Source organism: Crocuta crocuta, unplaced genomic scaffold (assembly GCF_008692635.1).
Source record: "Crocuta crocuta isolate KB4526 unplaced genomic scaffold, BGI_CrCroc_1.0 scaffold188, whole genome shotgun sequence".
In the NCBI taxonomy this organism is placed as follows: domain Eukaryota; kingdom Metazoa; phylum Chordata; class Mammalia; order Carnivora; family Hyaenidae; genus Crocuta; species Crocuta crocuta.
Window position 1 is genome coordinate 63,553 of NW_027532599.1, and position 18,642 is coordinate 82,194.

Sequence of the window (18,642 nt, forward strand, 5' to 3'; positions counted from 1 at the left end):
AGAAAAAAAAAAAAAAAAAAAAAAAAAAAAAAAAAAGGACTGGAGCTAGGGTTTGGGATGCAGAAGTGAACAGGAAGCCATTAGAAGGAAAGTGAGCAGAGTTTAGGAAGAGAACCAGAAACAGAGAAGGGTGGTCAATGGCTCTATCCTTAGAAAAACATAGACTTTGTCACGTGACCTTTTTCTGACGTGTGGAAATCCCAGGATGGTGTGTCAGGAGCACCCGCCCCTTATGAAATGTCACTGTGTCACCCTGAGCCAGGAGGGCCACGGGTCCTCCTCTGTGTCCCAGGGAGCTTTGTCTGCAGGGATGTGAACATCTCTGTTAGCTTCAAAGCCCTTTCTTCAAAGGCCCCCTCTGCCTGAACGCCCAGATGGATTTGAGGGAACCTCTTGAGGAGCATGCTGGGGGAGGGGCTGGGTAGCTCATGGGCAGGGGTGGGGTGTCGGGAGCCGAGTGAGGTTGGCTCCCACTTCCTCTGCCACCTCCTCCTTCCAGACACCTCTGTGGAATCTCGGACTCTTGACAAGACAGGGCTTGGACACTACTAGCCCGTGTGACCTTTCATGCCTCCTTCAAGCTCTCAAATCCCGGTGCTAACAGGGACAGCACCTGGCCACGTGGCAGTTGAGAGGTGCCTTTGCGAGCACAGTCTCGTTGATCCCGTGGCGGTGGAGGCAAGTCTTCTCGTCTCCTCTTTATGGATAAGGGATCGAGCCAAAGTGGGCGCTGGGTGAGCCGCTGCTGAGCGTCGGAGGGCACGGTTCCCTAATTCCCGCTGCCACCCCGCGGCGTGCCATTCCGCGCGCAGCCACCACACAGACCACCGATCGTGGCACCAGCGGTGATGGAAGCGTTGAGCCCCCACACTTCCTTAGCCCCCGCTCCTGTCCTCAGGCTCGCGTCAGCCGTGCTGCTTTGTGCAGAGCAGTGCAGTCCATGCTCGTCCTGCTTCCCCAGGCTCCCCCATCCCACAGCGACCTCCCAGCCCCGTGACCGCCTCTGGGCTCCTTGAACACTCGCCTCCTTTGAACCAGTCTCTGCCCCGTCGTGATGCGTCGTACCTGTGAGGTGCAGGTCCCTTCTCTCTGCCCTTTGGGAGAGACGGCAGCCTCCCCTGGACACAGGCTGCCTGGAGGCTCTAGCGCCCCCTCCCTGGCCAGCACGCTCCTCACCCAGCTGGGACCCCACACTCCTCACTTCTGACTCTGCAGGGCTATTAAACCAGTGGCCAATTTGTATCAGACTAACTAGGTTCTGGAATTTTCTGCGAAGCTACACATGAGCACATGGAAAGAAGTTCCTGACGTCCAAGAGTTCTTCATTAAACACATCCGCTTTCACCTGTTAGGTCAGGTGTGGCATGGCCTGGTGGGGCCTTCTGTGCCGGTGTTTGTGACCCCTTCGGTGCCGAAGAATACGGATCAGGGGACACCTGGGTGGCTCAGTGGGTTGAGCGCCCAACTTCGGCTCAGGCCATGATCTCGCGGTTTGTGGGTTTGAGCCCCACATCGGGCTCTGTGCTGACAGCTCAGAGCCTGGAGCCTGCTTCAGATTCTGTGTCTCCCTCTCTGTCTCTGCCCCTCCCCTACTTGTGCTCTATCTCTGGTCTCTCAAAAATAAATAAATGTTAAAAGTTTTTAAAAAAGAATACAGAGCAGATGAAAGGACCTACTGGGGCACCTGGGTGGCTCTGTCAGTTAAGCGTCCGTCCGATTCCTCGTTTCGGTTCAGGTCATGATCTCGCAGTTGTGGCTCAGAGCCCCACATCACACTGTCTGCTGGTAGCCCAGAGCCTGCTTCACAGCTTCTGTTTTCTTCTCTCTCTGCCCCTCCTTCACACAATCTCTGTGTCTCTCTTAAAAATAAACAAACGTTAAACACAAAAAGAGGAAACTCCTGACACCTTGTAGCATGGATGGACCCAGAAATGTAGGGCTAAGTACAGAATTCAGACACAAGAGACCACAAAGTGTACGATTCCATTTATGAAATGTCCCAAAAAGGCAAATTTATAGACAAAGAAAGTAGACTCGTTGTGGCTCGAGGCCAGGAGTGTGAACGGGAAGTCCCTGTAAATGGCACGAGGGATCTTCCTGGGGCAACAAAAGCGTTTTCAAGCTAATCTTCGGCGATGGCTGTACTTACTCCTCAGTAACATTTCTTAATTTCTTTGAATTGTACTCCTAAAAGGGGTAAACATTATAGGATGTAAAATATATACCTCAATAAAAATATATCTCAATATTTTATGATATTTAATCATGCCTTCTTTTTTGTTTAAAAAAGAAAAAGAGGCTCCTGGGTGGTTTGGTGAGTGAAGCATCCAACTTCAGCTCAGGTCGTGATCTCACAGTTCATGGTCCTGTGCCGACAGCTCAGCCTGGAGCCTGCTTCAGATTCTGTGTCTCCCTCTCTCTCTCTCTGCCCCTCTCCCATTCGTGCTGCCTGTCTCTCAAAGATAAATATTTAAAACAATTTTTTAAAAACACATAGAAAGAATAGAGCCCCCATTAGACAAGGGAGCTTTGAAGTTTCACATTATAGTTTGGTTAGAAGGAGGCTGAGGAGTCCTGGGTTACGAGAGAGATGTCAGAACTTGACTAATATGTGATTGACTCCACTTCAGACTATAGACTCCTTTCTTTCTTTCTTTCTTTTTTTTTTTATTTTTTTAATGTTTTTTTTATTTATTTCTAGGAGAGAGAGACAGCGTGAGCAGGGGAGGGTCAGAGAGAGAGGGAGTCACAGACTGAAACAGGCTCCAGGCTCCAAGCTGGCAGTCAGCACAGAGCCCGATGTGGGGCTCGAACCCACGAACCGCGAGATCATGACCTAAGTGAAAGTCGGACGCTCAACCGACTAAGCCACCCAGGCGCCCCTATAGACTCCTTTCTTAAAATCGCTTACAAATTTGTATTTGGACGAGAAGTCTGACGACCGCTTTCATGAGATCCTGTCTTGCGGACAGAACGGTTAGGAGGCTCTCTGGCGGCGTGGACTTCAAGGGAAGTCTCTGCCTCCCCCTCCTCTTTGTTCCCAGCCTTTCTCTCCCCTCCCCACCTTACTTCCTTATACAAGTCACACATAGTCACCGTAGAAAAAAAGCACTGATAAATTTAAATTGCACACAATACATTATAGACTTGTTTCAGACTTAATGTTCACTTTCCTACTTCTCACTTGCCGAATAACCTACAGTGAACATCTTTGATGCATTTACTTACTTCCTGGATATATCCCTGGAAATGGAATTTCCAGGTCATAAGAGATGCGTTCTTTTAAAAAAATTTTTTAATGTTTGTTTTTGAGGAGGTGGGCAGGGAGAGAGAGGGGGAGGAGCAGAGAGAGAAGGAGACACAGAATCTGAAGCAGGCTTCAGGTTCTGAGCTGTCAGCACAGAGCCTTGACTAGGGGCCCGAACTCATGAACCACGCACGAGGGCATAACCTGAGCTGAAGTGAGACGTCTAACGGACTGAGCCACCCAGGCGAGGGATGCGTTCTTAAAGTTTTTCATACATATTGCCCAGTTGTTTCCCCCAATCTACCCGTGCGATGTGGATTTTCATTGAAATGCGACCTGGCCACCAGAACTGACTGTGTTTCTTGGCCCCATGATTGGGTATATATCCTGTGCAGAATAGGGGAGAGGGTGTTGTGAGTCTGCCCCAACGTAATCAAACGGTGCCTGAGCTATTGATTTTAATCCCGGGCACAAGGCATTCACTGAGACTGGCCATCTGCCTGGGCAGGAGGCAGTGGCCAAGATGGGACACTGTGTGGTATGAGGGCCCATTGAGGCACCAGGGGCTGACTGCATGTGAGAAGTCTGGAAAGGATATTGACTAACTTTCTTCGAGCATTTGAAGGGCTGTCATGTCAAGAGAAATTAGATTCATTCCATGTGATTCTAAGAGCAGAATAAGCAGAGGGTTGCATGTTCTAGGAAGGCGAGGTTTGGTTTAATGTAAGAAAGCCCTGCCTAACAGAACAGAATCTGAAAATGGATTGGGGTCCCCCCCCCACCATGAAGCCCCCTTCCCTCCGCATCCCTGGAGGTGTTCCAGCAAGGCCAGATGCCCTTTGGACGAAGAGGCATGCCATGTGTGTGAAGGGAATTCATACGGATTTGATTTGGGGACCTTTGAGGAAAGTTTAGAATTGCGAGGCCGTGAACTTGAAATCACAGCTCTGACTCTAACAGTCTATGGCAGGGCCAGATGAAACAGTCTGCAAACACCAATCATCCCATTAATTGTTTCTTGGAGCAAGGAAGTAACTTATTGACTCTCCTAATCTCACATTTTCTGGACTCCGCCTCTTGGTGAACGAAAGTTCAGGGTTTTGACACTGACATCCAGTTCAGTTCAGTGATTGTAGTAGCTGTGTTGGGGAGTTGGTTTTTCTCAGTTATTTGTGTTGTCCTTGTATTTTATGCTGTGTGCCAACCACGGGTCTCTTCAGACCGTCCGACTCCTGCATCTGGTAGAAGGTAAAAGGGATGGTTTTCATGTGTCATTCATCTCTCTGTTGCCTTTTCATCTTGGGGAAAAAAAAAACCACCAAACTTGAGTATTGGTTTCAGTATTTTTTAAGCTGAACCATACTTTCGCAGTGTTCTGAGTCCCGACTATGTTGAAAAGTTGTAGTTTTCCTTTGAAGAAATGATAAGTGTTTTCTTTTTTTATTAATGTTTTATTTATTTCTGAGAGGGGGAGAGAGAGAGAGAGAGACAGACAGACAGACAGACAGCATGAACAGAGAAGGGTCAGAGAGAGAGGGAGATACACAGTCTGAAGCAGGCTCCAGGCTCTGAGCTGGCTGTCAGCACACAGCCCGACGCGGGGCTCGAACCTACTAACTGTGAGATCATGACCTGAGCCGAAGTCGGACGCTTAACTGACTGAGCCACCCAGGCGCCCCAATGATACATGTTTTAAACTGTGTCTTTTAACATTTTTAGATGCACATTTTCCTTATCTTGGTATTGATACTTTGGGAAGTTAAAAAGTAGGTAGTGCGCAAAATCTGGAAGAATATGTGGGAAATTGCCCTTCAAAATTTAATGTTTCTAAAGCACAGCTGGTTAAATAACCTCCTAACCTTTGGCCCCTCAAAGTGTGGTCTGGGGAGCAGCAGAGAGGGCGTCACCCCCCGCCCCCTGTGCCCTGTGAGCTAGAAATGCAGGATCTTCAGCTCCAGCCTGAGGCTACTGAATGTGCTCTTTTTTGTTTTCATTTCATTTTTTTTTCCTTAAATAGTTTATTGTCAAGTTGGTTTCCATAGAACACCCAGTGCTCATCCCAACAAGTGCCCCCCTCCATGCCCATCTCCCTCCTTCCCCTTTCCCCCACCTCCATCAGCCCTCAGTTTGTTCTCAGCTGAATGTGCATTTTAACAGGTTGACCTGACAGTGCCAGGTGGACAGACTTTCCCAGGAGCCTGGCTGCGGATCCTTGGGTGACAGCAATTCTCTCACCGTGGTGTTTTGTTTTCAGCACCTGATAATGCACCTGACATCATGACTAGGTTCTTTCACATGCATGAGCCCAATTAATCCTCCAAATCGCCCTCTCAAGGAGGTATTATTTGAGGCTCAGAAAAGCTGTCACCTGGCTTGCCAAAAGTGTCACCATAAGAAGCTGCTTCTGGAGCCTGTATTTCCTAAGCCAGAGTCAGGAGAATGGAGGCCGGGGAGTGTCATGGTGTGGCCTCGCCAAGCTTTCAGTTGTGCCATCTTGGTTTGAGTGACCCTGCGCTTCCCGGCAGTGGTGGCTTGGCCGCCAGCCTCTGGCCATTCAGGGTCCAGTTGTGGCTTGGTCTGGCGGGAGGAAGTCACAGCTCCCCTGTACCCACACTTGCCTGCAGGCTGGCTTCCTGAAGCCTCCATTACTAAAGTTCAGGGGCCTGGACAAACACATTTCTCAGGAGTTGCTTACACCAAAATAGGGGTGTGTGTGTGTGTGTGTGTGTGTGTGTGTGTGTGTGTGTGTGTGNTGTGTGTGTAGCTTCAATTTCTTTAAAATCTTCTCATTTAAAAGACTAGATATTTTTTAGAAACTTATTCTCACTTTCCAGATCTGAAGCCTTTAGGGTGTATTGTTCTCATGGATTCTGGGAAGGGAAATACAATGAGTAATGTGAAACCATCTTTAATCCTCAAGTAATAATTCTCTTTTCCTGCCTACGTTCCTCTGGTCCTGTCGGAAATCCAAGAATGAGTCTGTCTGTGTCACACTCGGTGTACCTCAGAAAACAGCAACTTAACTGCCCCACTAGAGAACTCACAACCAGGGGAGTAATGGCAGAATTCCAACATGTGCCAAAATGTGAGGTGCTGTGAGCCACTCTGAGGGGAGTTAAAAAAGAGAGGTTATAATTACATTTATTTAAAAAAAATACCATTTAGCAAAATTCTGATAACTAAAGCAAAATGAGTATAACAGTTGGGGTCCATTTACATATTTTGCAGTTGTTTATTTACCAACCCAGCCCCCCGGTGGCATCTTAGATGCCATCTCCAAGGAGGGAATGTTCTAAAATCCACCAGCCCTTCCCGAGCCTGCTGTTAGAGTTTCTTCCCCTCCATTTTATTAAAAATCGGCCAAATTTCAACTCCCTGCCCACTGCCAGTTGGTGGTATTTTTGTTTCTCTTTAGGTATCATCCTATTTTCTTTTCCTTTACCACGGACATCGGCTTATTTTGTATGAATGCGTAATATATTAAATACATATGCATTTAAAATACTGTTTTGATTTATCTGTGAATTGTTTCTCTTCAAGGGCCTGTCTGGGGAAATGAGTAATTTCTCGTATCCTGTTCTTGCAGGAAGAATTTTAAATCGCTTCTCCAAAGACATTGGGCACATGGATGACTTGCTGCCCCTGACGTTTCTAGATTTCATCCAGGTAATGTTAACAGCGATGCCAAGATCTCAAATGGAAAACTGCAGTTCCTGTTCTTTCAAGTCCTCTTCTTGGGGGCCGAGGGTGGGCCCTCCGGCCTGACGATGTCATGTTATCTTAGTAAAGGCCGTGTTTGTAAAAGAAAGGTGTGGTTCTGATTCGGAGGCTAAGTTAACATGAGTAATGCCTTGTGTAGGAGTGGCTACAGAGTCATGTCAGGGTTGGTTCGAAGCAGCTACATGCTTGGTAAGTGGCCCTGCATCTGCCTTCCAGGTATCTGGCATGGCTTTGTCTCGCCTGGGAGCACATTTCATAATAGAGAAACAATCACCTCGCACGGAAAGATAGCCTAGATTAACTAAATTATGCATTGTATCCCCACAAAGGACAAATATTTACTGCACCATTTTTGAGGATAAAACCAGGTGTGGCTACTAACAAAGAAAAGATTAGTAATAATAAGGTGAAAATAATACTTTGTTAGCAAGGACAATAGAGAGCAGTTATTGTGGATACAGAGCCTTTAAAGGCAAGTACATTTAAGCCAATAATTTGAGTCCAGGATCAAAATCATCTCAGAAAATGTCTTTTTTGTTTATCTAGGCAGCTTTTCTTTCACACGTTGATTGCAATAAGTGTTAAGGGGTGTGTGTGTGTGTGTGTGTGTGTGTGTGTGTGTTTTAAACCCAACAATCCCACAAATACCTTTACAAATAGCATTTGTTTTGTCTGTGAACTTGAGGTTCTGAAGAAGGATGTTGGGTCATCTCATGCCTCATCTGCTCGCTCAGTATTGCCGCCCACGTGGGATGCTTTTCCTACTGCTTAATTCTGTCTACTTTTCAGTGATTCAGGCCAGGGGACTTTCTTCTTCATTTCCAAGGTGTGTGTGTGTTTTTTTTTTTTTCTTTTTAAATGAAACGCATTTATCAACAACTGCACGCACATATTCTAAAATCGCTGCTGCTGTTGCTGACACTTCATGACCTTGTGTTTCACTCTCTCTGAGTAGTCTAGTCATGAACACTGTGTAAGGCCAGGAGGTAGGAATGCTCCCACCGAGGTCTGCAGTTAGGGCTTCATCCTGATGGTTGCCACCCACACCCCCGGCCTTCCCCACACTTTTTTTCAGTGCCCAGATGCACTTCCAGTTAAAACTTAGGGATTTTTCTGGAGCCACTGTTTTATTTTTTAAAAAAACTTTTTTAATAGTTTTTTATATATTTTTGAGACAGACAGAGCATGAGCAGGGGAGGGGCAGAGAGAGAGAGGGAGGGAGACACAGAATCTGAAGCAGGCTCCAGGCTCTGATATGCCAGCACAGAGCCTGATGCGGGGCTCGAACCCACGAACCGTGAGATCATGCCCTGAGCCGAAGTTGGATGTTTAACCGACTGAGCCACCCAGGCGCCCCCTGGAGCCACTGTTTTAAAAGGAGCCAGAATTACTTAATTTGGAAAATTAGCTGTGTCATAAAAAATCACTAACTAATAGGCCCAAAATGACCACAGGCATTTCTGTGAGTCACAAGGGAGATGCAGCAGTGAGTGTCTGGCGGCAGAGAGCATAGCCGACGAGGGCAGGCACACACTGTTACCGGCCAGGAGAAGGGAGGCTCCGAGGCAGAGTACTTTTACCGCGCAGATCTCTGATTTTTCCTTCCCTCTTCTGCAAACTTAGTTTATAAAAGTGCCCTGCTGGGTTCCGCTCTGTAATTTATCCCCAAGAAGCAGTCTTTCACTCAGACAGGGTCACGTTTTGACAGTGATTGCTGATCAGTCTGAGAAGATGTGGGGAGAGGCTGTTTGTTTGCAAAGTGCAGGTTAGGCGGTGGCTGAGCTTGCAAAGCTGGCCGTCCCATCGCTGGTCCTCGTGATTAGAGTCACCCATGTAGTTTTGAGTGATGTAACTGGACACAGGGATCGATGCTGGCTGAGTTCATTATAAACCTTTCTGAGCAGCCTCAGGAGAGAAAATTCTAGTCTAGCTGTACTTCTCTTTAACCACAGAGACAAGGGCCTTTTTATTATCCGCTCACTTAATCTTGGTGAGACTTCTCCTGGTGGAAGGCCAGCAGTCCCAATTAGCTGATTGCTCGGCTCTAACAGCAAAGGTAAATCTCGATCTTATTGTCTCCAAGAAAGGAGTTTTGTCTAAAGGATAACTCAGTTATCAATTATGATAAAGATCTATTGTCACTTGTTTTGTTTGCAGGTGTCTTTAATAAGGCTTCCCATAATCCCTTCAGGAAGAAATATTTTCTCCTTTTAAAAATAGTATTAGCTAGATATAAAAGCTCTGATCCCTGCCATTGTTGCTGATTCTTTGAGGGACATTTCCCAACATTCATTGTTTAAATGGTTGTCAGGAGGAATCAAGGGAAACTTCATAAACAATGCAGTAACTGGTTCATCTTACTTTGTGTGCAGAGGCCTTTCTCCAAAGGATTTGCATGCGATGAGCAGGCTTTTGACTGAGGTATCACTGGACTCATTCTGAAGTATTTGGGCCCGTTGGCATATTAGTGAGCAAAGATTTTTTTCAAATTATTAAAGCCACAAAAATGAATTTAACCTGCCCTCAAATAAAGGCCAACAAAAATCAAAATGTAAATTGATTTTTTTTTTTTCTTAAGTTGGTTAGGACTCCGTACGGGTAAAAACAACCCAGTGCTGTTCTGAGACTCTTAATGGAATCATGTAAACTTAAAATAAACACTATTAGGGTAAGCACATAGAATGAAAACTAATTTCCCAAATCAAATACATTATATTCAATTCATTTTCCCCAATCAACCAAATGTTTAAAACCTGTTAGTTATAACAGCAATCTTCTGGAAATTAATTAGAAGCCTATTAGCTCTGCTAGCTGAGCCGAATGAAGAGGGTTGCATGTTACATTTCTAAATAGGCTCCTAAATTAAAGCAAAGCAAGGTCAAAATGACAATCAGCTTGACTCAGCTTGTGGCGTTGCTTAAGTAGTTGATCTAGTTTTTGTTTGCCCTTTCTCAGGTGGGTGAGTTTGGTTTTTTTAAAGGAAATTTTACCTATGTTGACTCAGTCCCCTAAGAAATTGAAAAGTTGTAAATATTTGGGAAAACATATAGGTGTCTCGAATATTACCTATGTGAACCCAGCACCTTCCCAATAGCATGGGAATCTCAAAAGAAAATAACGTTCAGACCTCTCGTCCAGCTCATGAGCTCTTCCAGAGAGTTCCATTAGCCCCTTTCGGAACTGAGAGGGTAGAACATTGCCTCGTTGCCTTTGTTTCTGATGTCAGTAGCAGCATCAGCTGCTGGCATCAGGAAGCCCCCCGATCTGAATGTCTCACAGCCAGTTCTTTGGGTAAGAATGTTCTGACTCTGGCAGCCCCTCCCGTGCCCAGGGAAGCTCACAGATCTTGAGGCTTTTGGAACATAACAGGTAAGTTTAATTGAAACGGTTGCGTTTTCAAAGGACGGGGAATTTCCTTGTCAAGAAGATCCCCTTGGTATTCTCTTGCAGGAGCTGTGAGCCTTCCCAGTCTCTATATCCTTTACATCTGGTTTTCCTGAGCCAGAGAGAATTTGGCAGGATTTATATAGTAACGAACAGAACGCAAACTGAAATCTAAAGCTGAGATATCTTCATGAATAGGGAGTTAAGCTTTCCACTTATCAGAATATTCAAATTAAGGCTGTCACGTGTAGTGTTATCTTTCTCCCTTACTAAAGATACGCGCACGATCCTGCATTTTCGGGAGAGTCAAAATCAAATCGATACAGAAGTAATGTGATTACATTTATCCATGTGAGCATTTTAATCCATATTATGCATGTTTGATTGCTTTTTCTCTAAGACAATGATAGTTTTGTTGGTTTTGTAAGTCAGAGTTCAGAAATGTGAACCATTGGGTTAGAACTTCATTGTTTTTCCCAGCGGAGTCTGATGCTAAGAAACTGGGGAGAGACCAGAGAACAGAATCTTCCATTTGAGCTGTGGTGGCCGGAGTCGGTAATACTCTGTAGAAGCGAGTCAGAAATCAGAGGCAGATTTTATTACCCCATTGACTCAATGAAATAAGAAAATTCTGAGTATATTTGCTGGCCAGGTCGAGCTTATTTGCCCGACTTTGTCCCTTGAACTTCAACAAAAGATTTGTATTTGTGTCAATATTTGTACGGTTTTGTTTATTTTGTTTAGTTTTTGTTTTGTTTTGTTTGGATAGTTAGCTGCTCCTAATCCAGTTCATGGGAGACTGTGACACTGTGAATTTTGAAATTGTATGTCATTTCCTGTTGTCCTGTGTTAGAGTGAGCGATCTGCAGAGCAGTGGGCCTCCTAGGCAGGGTTTGGGAGCCTGAACTGACCTGGGCAAGGAATGGCCGTGAATGAAGGAAGTTCGATTTTCGACCAATGAGGCATTTTGGAAGACTGGGCCAGGAGCGAGGGAAATTTCTGAATACATGGTAGGAAATAAATAATTCCTGCAACCCAAAACAAAAGCAGTCTGCAGCTTGGGCTGCCCTGGGCTTATCAGATAAGTTAGCCAGTGGCTGGCAGCACCCATCTGGCTTGCCGGTGGTGTTCAGACATGTTTTGTTTATTTGCTTTAACAAAAATTGTAACGGCTTTGAGTATTAATGATATTCTTAAAACCAAGTTATCTGTCAAGCCAGATATAGTTCTTTACATGTTAAAACTAAATATCTTTACAAAAATAGGGACCAAAATACAAATAGTGTCAAGATCTTCATCTAGACCTCAGACATGAGATATATCAATGATGAATAGGACTTTGGCCTTCAGAACATGATGTATTTGGGTGAAGAAACAAAGCATAGAGGCAGTAATTAAAATTCTCATTTTTGAGTGTTTGGCTGACTTCCTAATGCCATAGCACAAATACCAGCAGCATAAATCTCGTCTTTAATTTTCTTTCTTTCTTTTTTTAATTAGAGTGTACAAGCTGGGGGAGGGGCAGAGGGATGGAGAGAGAAAAAGAGAAGGAAGGAGAGAGAGAGAGAGAGAGAGAGAGAGAGAGAGAGAGAGAGAATCGTAAGCAGGCTTCATGCTCAGCACAGAGCCTGATATAGAGATCAGTCCCATGACTTTGGGATCATGACTTGAGCTGAAATCAACAGTTGGATGTTCAACTGTTTGAGCCACCCAGGCGCCCCTAGTCTTTAATTTTCTTAAAACAATCACTAATTAATAAAGTTACCCGTAAAAGATGTAATGTTCTTAACATTCTAATGACATTTAAGTTTTAATTAATGACTAAAGTTAATTTTTAATGATTAATTTTAATTACACAGGTGTAATATTTGTATAGCTCTGTTGTTTTGTCAAAATATGTGCAACTAGGGGCGCCTGGGTGGCTTAGTCGGTTAAGCGTCCAACTTTCACTTAGGTCATGATCTCGTGGTTTGTGGGTTCGAGCCCCGCGTCGGGCTCTGTGCTGACTGCCAGCTCAGAGCCTGGAGCCTGTTTCAGAGTCTGTCACTCCCTCTCTCTCTGACCCTCCCCTGCTCACGCTGTCTCTCTCTCTCTCTCCTCCTAGAAATAAATAAAACATTAAAAAAAATGGAATTCAAAATATGTGCAACTAGATATGTAATGGAGACTCTTGACTGTTTCTTCCGAAAGGGAAACACTGTTTTTATGATATATCTGTGGTGTGCACACTTGTAATGCTACCATATTTTCTCATTCCTGTCACATGTCTTTATCTTTGTGTCTCCCCTCCCCACCCCCCAATCTTTCATTGGGCTCCTGCCATGAGGGATGAGAAGGACAGAGCCTGTATCCTCCTTCACTTGGCCGGCTCTCACTGTGTCCAACATGCCATGCACCGTGCTGGGCTTGGTTGCAGAGTTGAATGACATTTAATTCCTGTCTTCCAGGGGCACCTGGGTGGCTTAGTCAGTTAAGGGTCCAACTTTGGCTAGGGTCATGATCTCATGGTTTGTGAGTTCAAGCCCCACATTGAGCTCTCTGCTGTGAGCATGGAGCCCACTTCAGATCCTCTGTCCCCCTCCACTGCCCCCCCTCCACTTTCTCTCTCTCTCAAAAATAAAACTTAAAAAAAATCCTTTAATTCCTATGTCACATGAGGTACACTCTCTTGGGAGAGACTGAAGGTCAGCAGTTACAGCCCTGGGTGACCTCATGAAAGGAGGGAGACTGTGTAGGAGAGCAGATATGGCTCTAGCCTGAGACTAGTCTGATCTCCAGTCCTCGTGTGCGACTTTGAGTTCCCTTCTCTTAAGGGGAGTGCTGGGACATCCAGGTGGGGGCGTCCAGCTGGTAGTTGGAGGTATGAGCCTGGTATCTGAGAGACGTGGCATGAGTATAGAGCCTGTGTATTCTTCCCTGAGCAGGTCATTGATTTGGGGGGGCGGGGGGAGGGATGGATAAGCTTGGCCAGAGACCGTGAAGCATTTTAGGGGCCAAGATCAAAACCTTATGGAAACCTAGATATTTGAAGAGAAAGGCAGAAAAGGCAGGCAGACGAGACCTGGAATGAACAGTGAGGGAGAGAGGAGGAAAATCGGTGCTGGAAAACCAAAAGAAGACAGGTGAGGAAGCAGAAAGCTGTCGGTTGGATTGATGATGAGGAGTCCAGTGAGCAGCCGGAGAAGGTTCAGGATGGAAGGAGGCCGGATTGCAAAGGCTGAAAGTCAGAGGAGAGGAAGTTGAGCTGAGACCAAGCTGTTTTTGAAGGAATTTGCTCAGTGTTGTTTGAGTTTTATAGCTTGTGTGTTGGGGACACTGCGGCGGGTAATGTATCTCTTACTCCCATATCCCGCTGATAAACAGGGATTAGAGTTGAGGTCCTTAGATATAGAGGTGAGCAAGCATGAAGCCCTCCCCTCATGGCTCTCTGCCATTCCCTTCCCGCCCCCAGGAGAGGGAGCCATCCAGAAATTCTTCCTTGGCTGAGTGTGGAATGCTAATTTTGCCGAGTTCCCCAGAGGAAGTCCTGGAAGGCAAACTGTTAAGTCCAGGAGCCCACCTGCGCTTTCAGGGAGTGCCCTTCCTTCAGAGAGAAGAGGCCACTGTGGATGGTGGAGCAGAAAGTACTTCTGGAAGCAATGCCCTTGTGGGAACTGAGTGTGAGCTCAGGAAGAGACAGGAGGTGGAAGGGAGTTGCTTAGCTTTGTTTGAAAGGATAGAGTTAGTGCCAAGGGTAGTCGACTTCTTTCTGACAGTTCTGTTCATCCTTGGTATATTTGATAAGCTTTGAGAGATATTTGATCGTTTTAATGATTTTTATTACTTTAAAGTGTTCATTCTGTATCCTTTTCCTCAGCTAATTCCTTCTCACTCCCTTACGTGAGATCTTAGATAATTTAACATTTAGTAGTTAAAGAAAGACTGCCTTTGATTATTTGTTTCTTCTGTCTTTACCTCGCGAACACTGTGGTGCATAGATTAACCTGCCCGTGGTCCTCTGAGACCAGCGGTACCTTTGTTCTCAGCTTGCAGATGCCAGTGTATTTGCTTATGTCAGAACTAAATTTATTTTCTTCTCTGAACCAGAGACTCTAATATGTCACAGAAGGGTGAGGGATAACCACATTCCATTTGCCTCCAAGATGGGCGGTGCCCGACGTGGGAACGGGGTTCACACTCTTTCCTCACCCTGAAGTGTGCTCTCAGAATATATATCTAAATAGGTTTGTTTTGCTTTGTTTGCTGGTGATTTGTAGTACAAAGGAGCTCAGGCCTAGAGAGTACGATTCTGATTTCCTAGCTGTTAAATTTAATCTCTCTACAACTCCTGAAAGGAAATTCTACATGCCTGCCAGCTGGGCTCTCAGTGCTCTTCTGTGTGTTACATACACACCTTTGACGCAGCCTCCAGTGGGACCCTCTTCATTCTTCAAGGACCATCAGAAGTCTCTTCTTCCTGTTAGTGAAGCCTTCTGTGGGCACTCTCTTCTTCAGTAAAACCATCCCCACCCCCTCTGAAGAAGCTGGGGTCCCCTAACCGTGGCCGAGAGCAGTGTTGAGCATATTTCATTTCGACCTCCCTTCCAGTCAACCAGTCAGCACTTACTGAGCACTTGCTGTGTGCCAGGCACTTTTCTAGACCTTGGCGTGTAGAAAAGTGAACTGAGCGTGGGCCTCTGGGAATTATGTTCCAGTGCAGAAGACAGATGGTCAGCAGGTAAGTTTATAAGGCAGTTGTAATAAACTCTTAGTGCACTAAGGAATGGAAAGGCTTTGCAGACAACTTCCGGGAGTGCTTGGAACATGGTACTCAAGGAAGTGGTGATGTTTGCGATTGGGAAATATGAAGGAAGCAGCCATGCAGGAAAGACCTGGAAGCAGACTGGCGGGAGAGGGGGCTCAGGAAAGGAAACAGGTGCAGACGCGCAGGATGGGGGCAAAGTGGCGCCTTCCCAGGGAGAGGGAAAGCCAGGCCGTGAACAGAGTGGAGACGTAGGCAGAACTGGACCCTGTAGCTTAAGGGGTTCAGGTTCTCTTCTGGATGCAACGGAAACCACTGGAATATTTTAAGCCAAGGAGGGACATTATGCTCTTACTTCAAATTAAAAAAAAAAAAAAAAACATATTTGACACTAATCATGAGAGTCAAATATTTTTCTAATGTAAGTCCTCAAAATCCCAAAGAGACAAGCCTCTGGGGCTGCATTCCATGGCATTCTCTCACGCCCAGCACTGCTTCAGGAACTGAGGCACATCAGCTCTTGGTGTTTCATTCAAATCATGAAAACTGTTTTGAGTCGGTCCCCAAATAGGAAAGTGGTTGTCTGCGGTCATCATGGACCTCTGGTCCACCAACAGCCTGCCCTTTTGAGGACAGCGGCTCCCAAGCACCGGGTTGCCCCCAGCTGAGGTAACATGCAAAAAAAAAAAGAAAAAGAAAAAAAGGATGGTGTAGGATTTTTTTTTTTTTTTTCAAAGCTGAAATTGTCTCTTTTTCTCTTTTGGACATCTTGTTTTCTAAACACAGTCAAGTGGCTCTTAGCCAGGAAGTCTAAAGTCAGCACAAAGGGCAGCCCACATGACCTGGAAATGACATTAATCCTAGCTAACGTTTAGAGACTCCTTCCTGGGTGCCCAGACTCGTTTCAGATCTTTTGTTTGTGTAACCTCTCATTTTTCTGGCAACTGCATGAGGTATATACAGTTGTGCTGTTCTCACAGATGACAGACATGAAGCCCAGAGAAGTTACATAAGTTGTTCAGGATCGTACAGCTAGTAACCTATCACTTTGAGGCTTTTATTTTTCTATTTTTGAGTTACACTCGTTTATGCTCATGAAGGGGAAGCAGAGTGCCCCTCTCTGTGTTTTGAGCACATCGCAGTGTTCTCAGTGAGGGAGGTTCCAGATGGAATCTCTAGTAATAATTAAATTATTTGTCATCTGTTACCTCCGGTGCTGCCACCTCAACAAAAGTTGTAAAAGTGCTCATATAACATGATCCTGTGGTATTTGAGATAGAAATTGTGGTGCTGGCTCTTTCCTTCCTTCCTTCCTTCCTTCCTTCCTTCCTTCCTTCCTTCCCTGTCTGTCTGTCTGTCTTCTTTTCTTTCCTTTCCTTTTTTTTTTTTTTGAAGGAGAGCATGTGTGAGTGAGAGCAGGGGGAGGAGCAAAGGGAGAGGGAGAAAGACTCTTAAGCAGGCTCCACGCTCAGTGGGCCTCGATCCCATGACCCTGGGATCGTGACCTGAGCCGAAATCAGCAGTCGGATGTTCAACCAACTGAGCCGCCCAGGCGCCCCCTTGTTTTTCTTTAGAATTAAAGATGGACAAATCACTTTCCTTCTTCATGAATGCTTTTTCAAACTTTTACTGGTCATAAAATCCAGACTAAGAACTGCTATTTTCAAGAACTTTATTCCTTCGCTTATGATAAGCCTTATTTCAAATACAAGTATAGGAGACACTGTGACTGTTTTTTAGGTGTGAGCATCATGAAGTAGAAGATAGAATATTTACACATACTTTGATGCACATTTGTTTGGGTTCTGATATACATAGCTCTGTAGTACTGTTCTGTAAACAAGGAAAAATAATCGGCTGTGATGAAAACAAAGGACCATTTCTCAAGATTTTGTTGTAAAACAGAAGCTTAACTTTGCATTAAAACTATGCACGACAGGTGATTTTATACTGTACAAGCACTAGTAATTAGAACTACATTCCTTATAGACAGTGACACAAATCTACTAAAGTTAAAAGTTAAATTGTTCAATTTAAATACTAGAAACAATGTGTAAACTGCATATATAATAAGTTTATCATGTATATGTAAAATGGATACTTTATAGTTTAAACTGAACATCCAAGTAGCAAATTTAAATTTTGAATACTGTGAAAAACTGTCAATAAAGGATCTGAACTCTCAGTTTTAAGATTTTATAAGGGAGGCAATAGCCTTCTCTTCTGTGAAGATAAGAATTCTGGCATACTTGGTTTCAGACAACAGAACCTGTCTGTGCTTTGTGTACGTGTGTAAACATAAATGCACATATACCGTCAAGGAGCAGTTATGTTATTGATATGCAGCCCTTTCACATCAAGTAACTGGATACACATCTTCAACGGTAACGCAAGGAAAATAATGGTTGTGGCTGTAACAGAGGGTTTTATGTAGGGCTCTATGTGAATCACGGTCTGCATTTTAAGGCAGCCCGGAAACCTTGTCTGAAGGATTTGTATTTGAACCTGTGAACCGTTGGCCCCATCCAAGGTCTTTGAACAGGTAAGGGGCTACTCACCATGTAAATCCGAGGGCAACAAGGACATGTGTGTATCTTTCTCCTTGGAACCTGTTATTCCCATTTGGTGGATTTTATTGAAAATGAGCAGGGTTGATAATGTGGTTCCTGTTGCTGCCTGTGCGTGGTGGTTGCCCATGAATTGTGCCCTTGGCTGCGTCCAGAAAAGAATCTTATGTTGCAGATTGCACTCTCCTTTTTGCAGTCTCTTGCAAAAGGTTTTGTGGCAGAAGCTTCCTCCTCCTCCTGCCTTGCTGGTTCGAGCCAGCGTCCACACTGGCATCTCTGGCCTGGGCAGCAGGCCCCTGTGTTCCGTGCTGGCCTTCTGTGAGGCTTCCCTGGGCTTCTGGCTCTGCCTCCCCTGTTTCAGTTCGGTGCACAGCGATGCCAGGGCCCCAGGTCTCCTGGAAGCCTGACCTTGTTCCATGATCTGGTTTATTCTATGAGGCTTTCTCCTTTTGGGAGAATTATGGATGAAGTTAGCAAAACATGCATTGTGTGAAGCTGGGAAGGTAAGACATGGACTCTAAACCTGTCCTTGAACCTCCGGAGGTAAATGTTAGTCTATACTCATTTTTAATTCCTTCACTAACAGGTGCTCTAGAAAGGACGGCAGAGTCAGCCACCGTTCTCGGTGTTTAATCCATTCCTTCCTTTTCCCCTATTCCTACGTCTCCTGCTCCTCTCCACCCCACTGTAAACTGAGCTTCTAGTGGCTGTCTCTGGGGGGCCCTCTGTCTGCTCCATGCTTTGGCCTTCTCTTTCCCCAGAGTCTGTTGTGATTCTTCCCAGACTTGTTCCTGTTCCTCACCCTTGTTGTCATTTTATAATGACAGTACTTACTGTGTGAACTGAGAAGTAGGAATGCCAAGCGGAATGCTCTGGGAAGGCTTAATAAAAGGCTCCACTTAGAAAAAACTGCTTTAAGTAATTGGGTACGGATGAGACAAGTGACTGGGGGAAGGAGACTGTAGAAATACAGGAGGAGTCTG

At 45.2% G+C, this 18,642-nt stretch overlaps 1 protein-coding gene across 1 annotated transcript in view; it reads left to right on the plus strand.

Moving 5' to 3' along the window:
• LOC144244759 (ATP-binding cassette sub-family C member 4-like) overlaps positions 1-18,642 on the plus strand; it is a 156,432-nt gene that overhangs the window by 61,029 nt on the left and 76,761 nt on the right. The window contains exon 11 of the mRNA XM_077780094.1: positions 6,834-6,913. Within this exon, the coding sequence (XP_077636220.1) occupies positions 6,834-6,913 (80 nt within the window). The remainder of the gene's footprint in view (positions 1-6,833; positions 6,914-18,642) is intronic.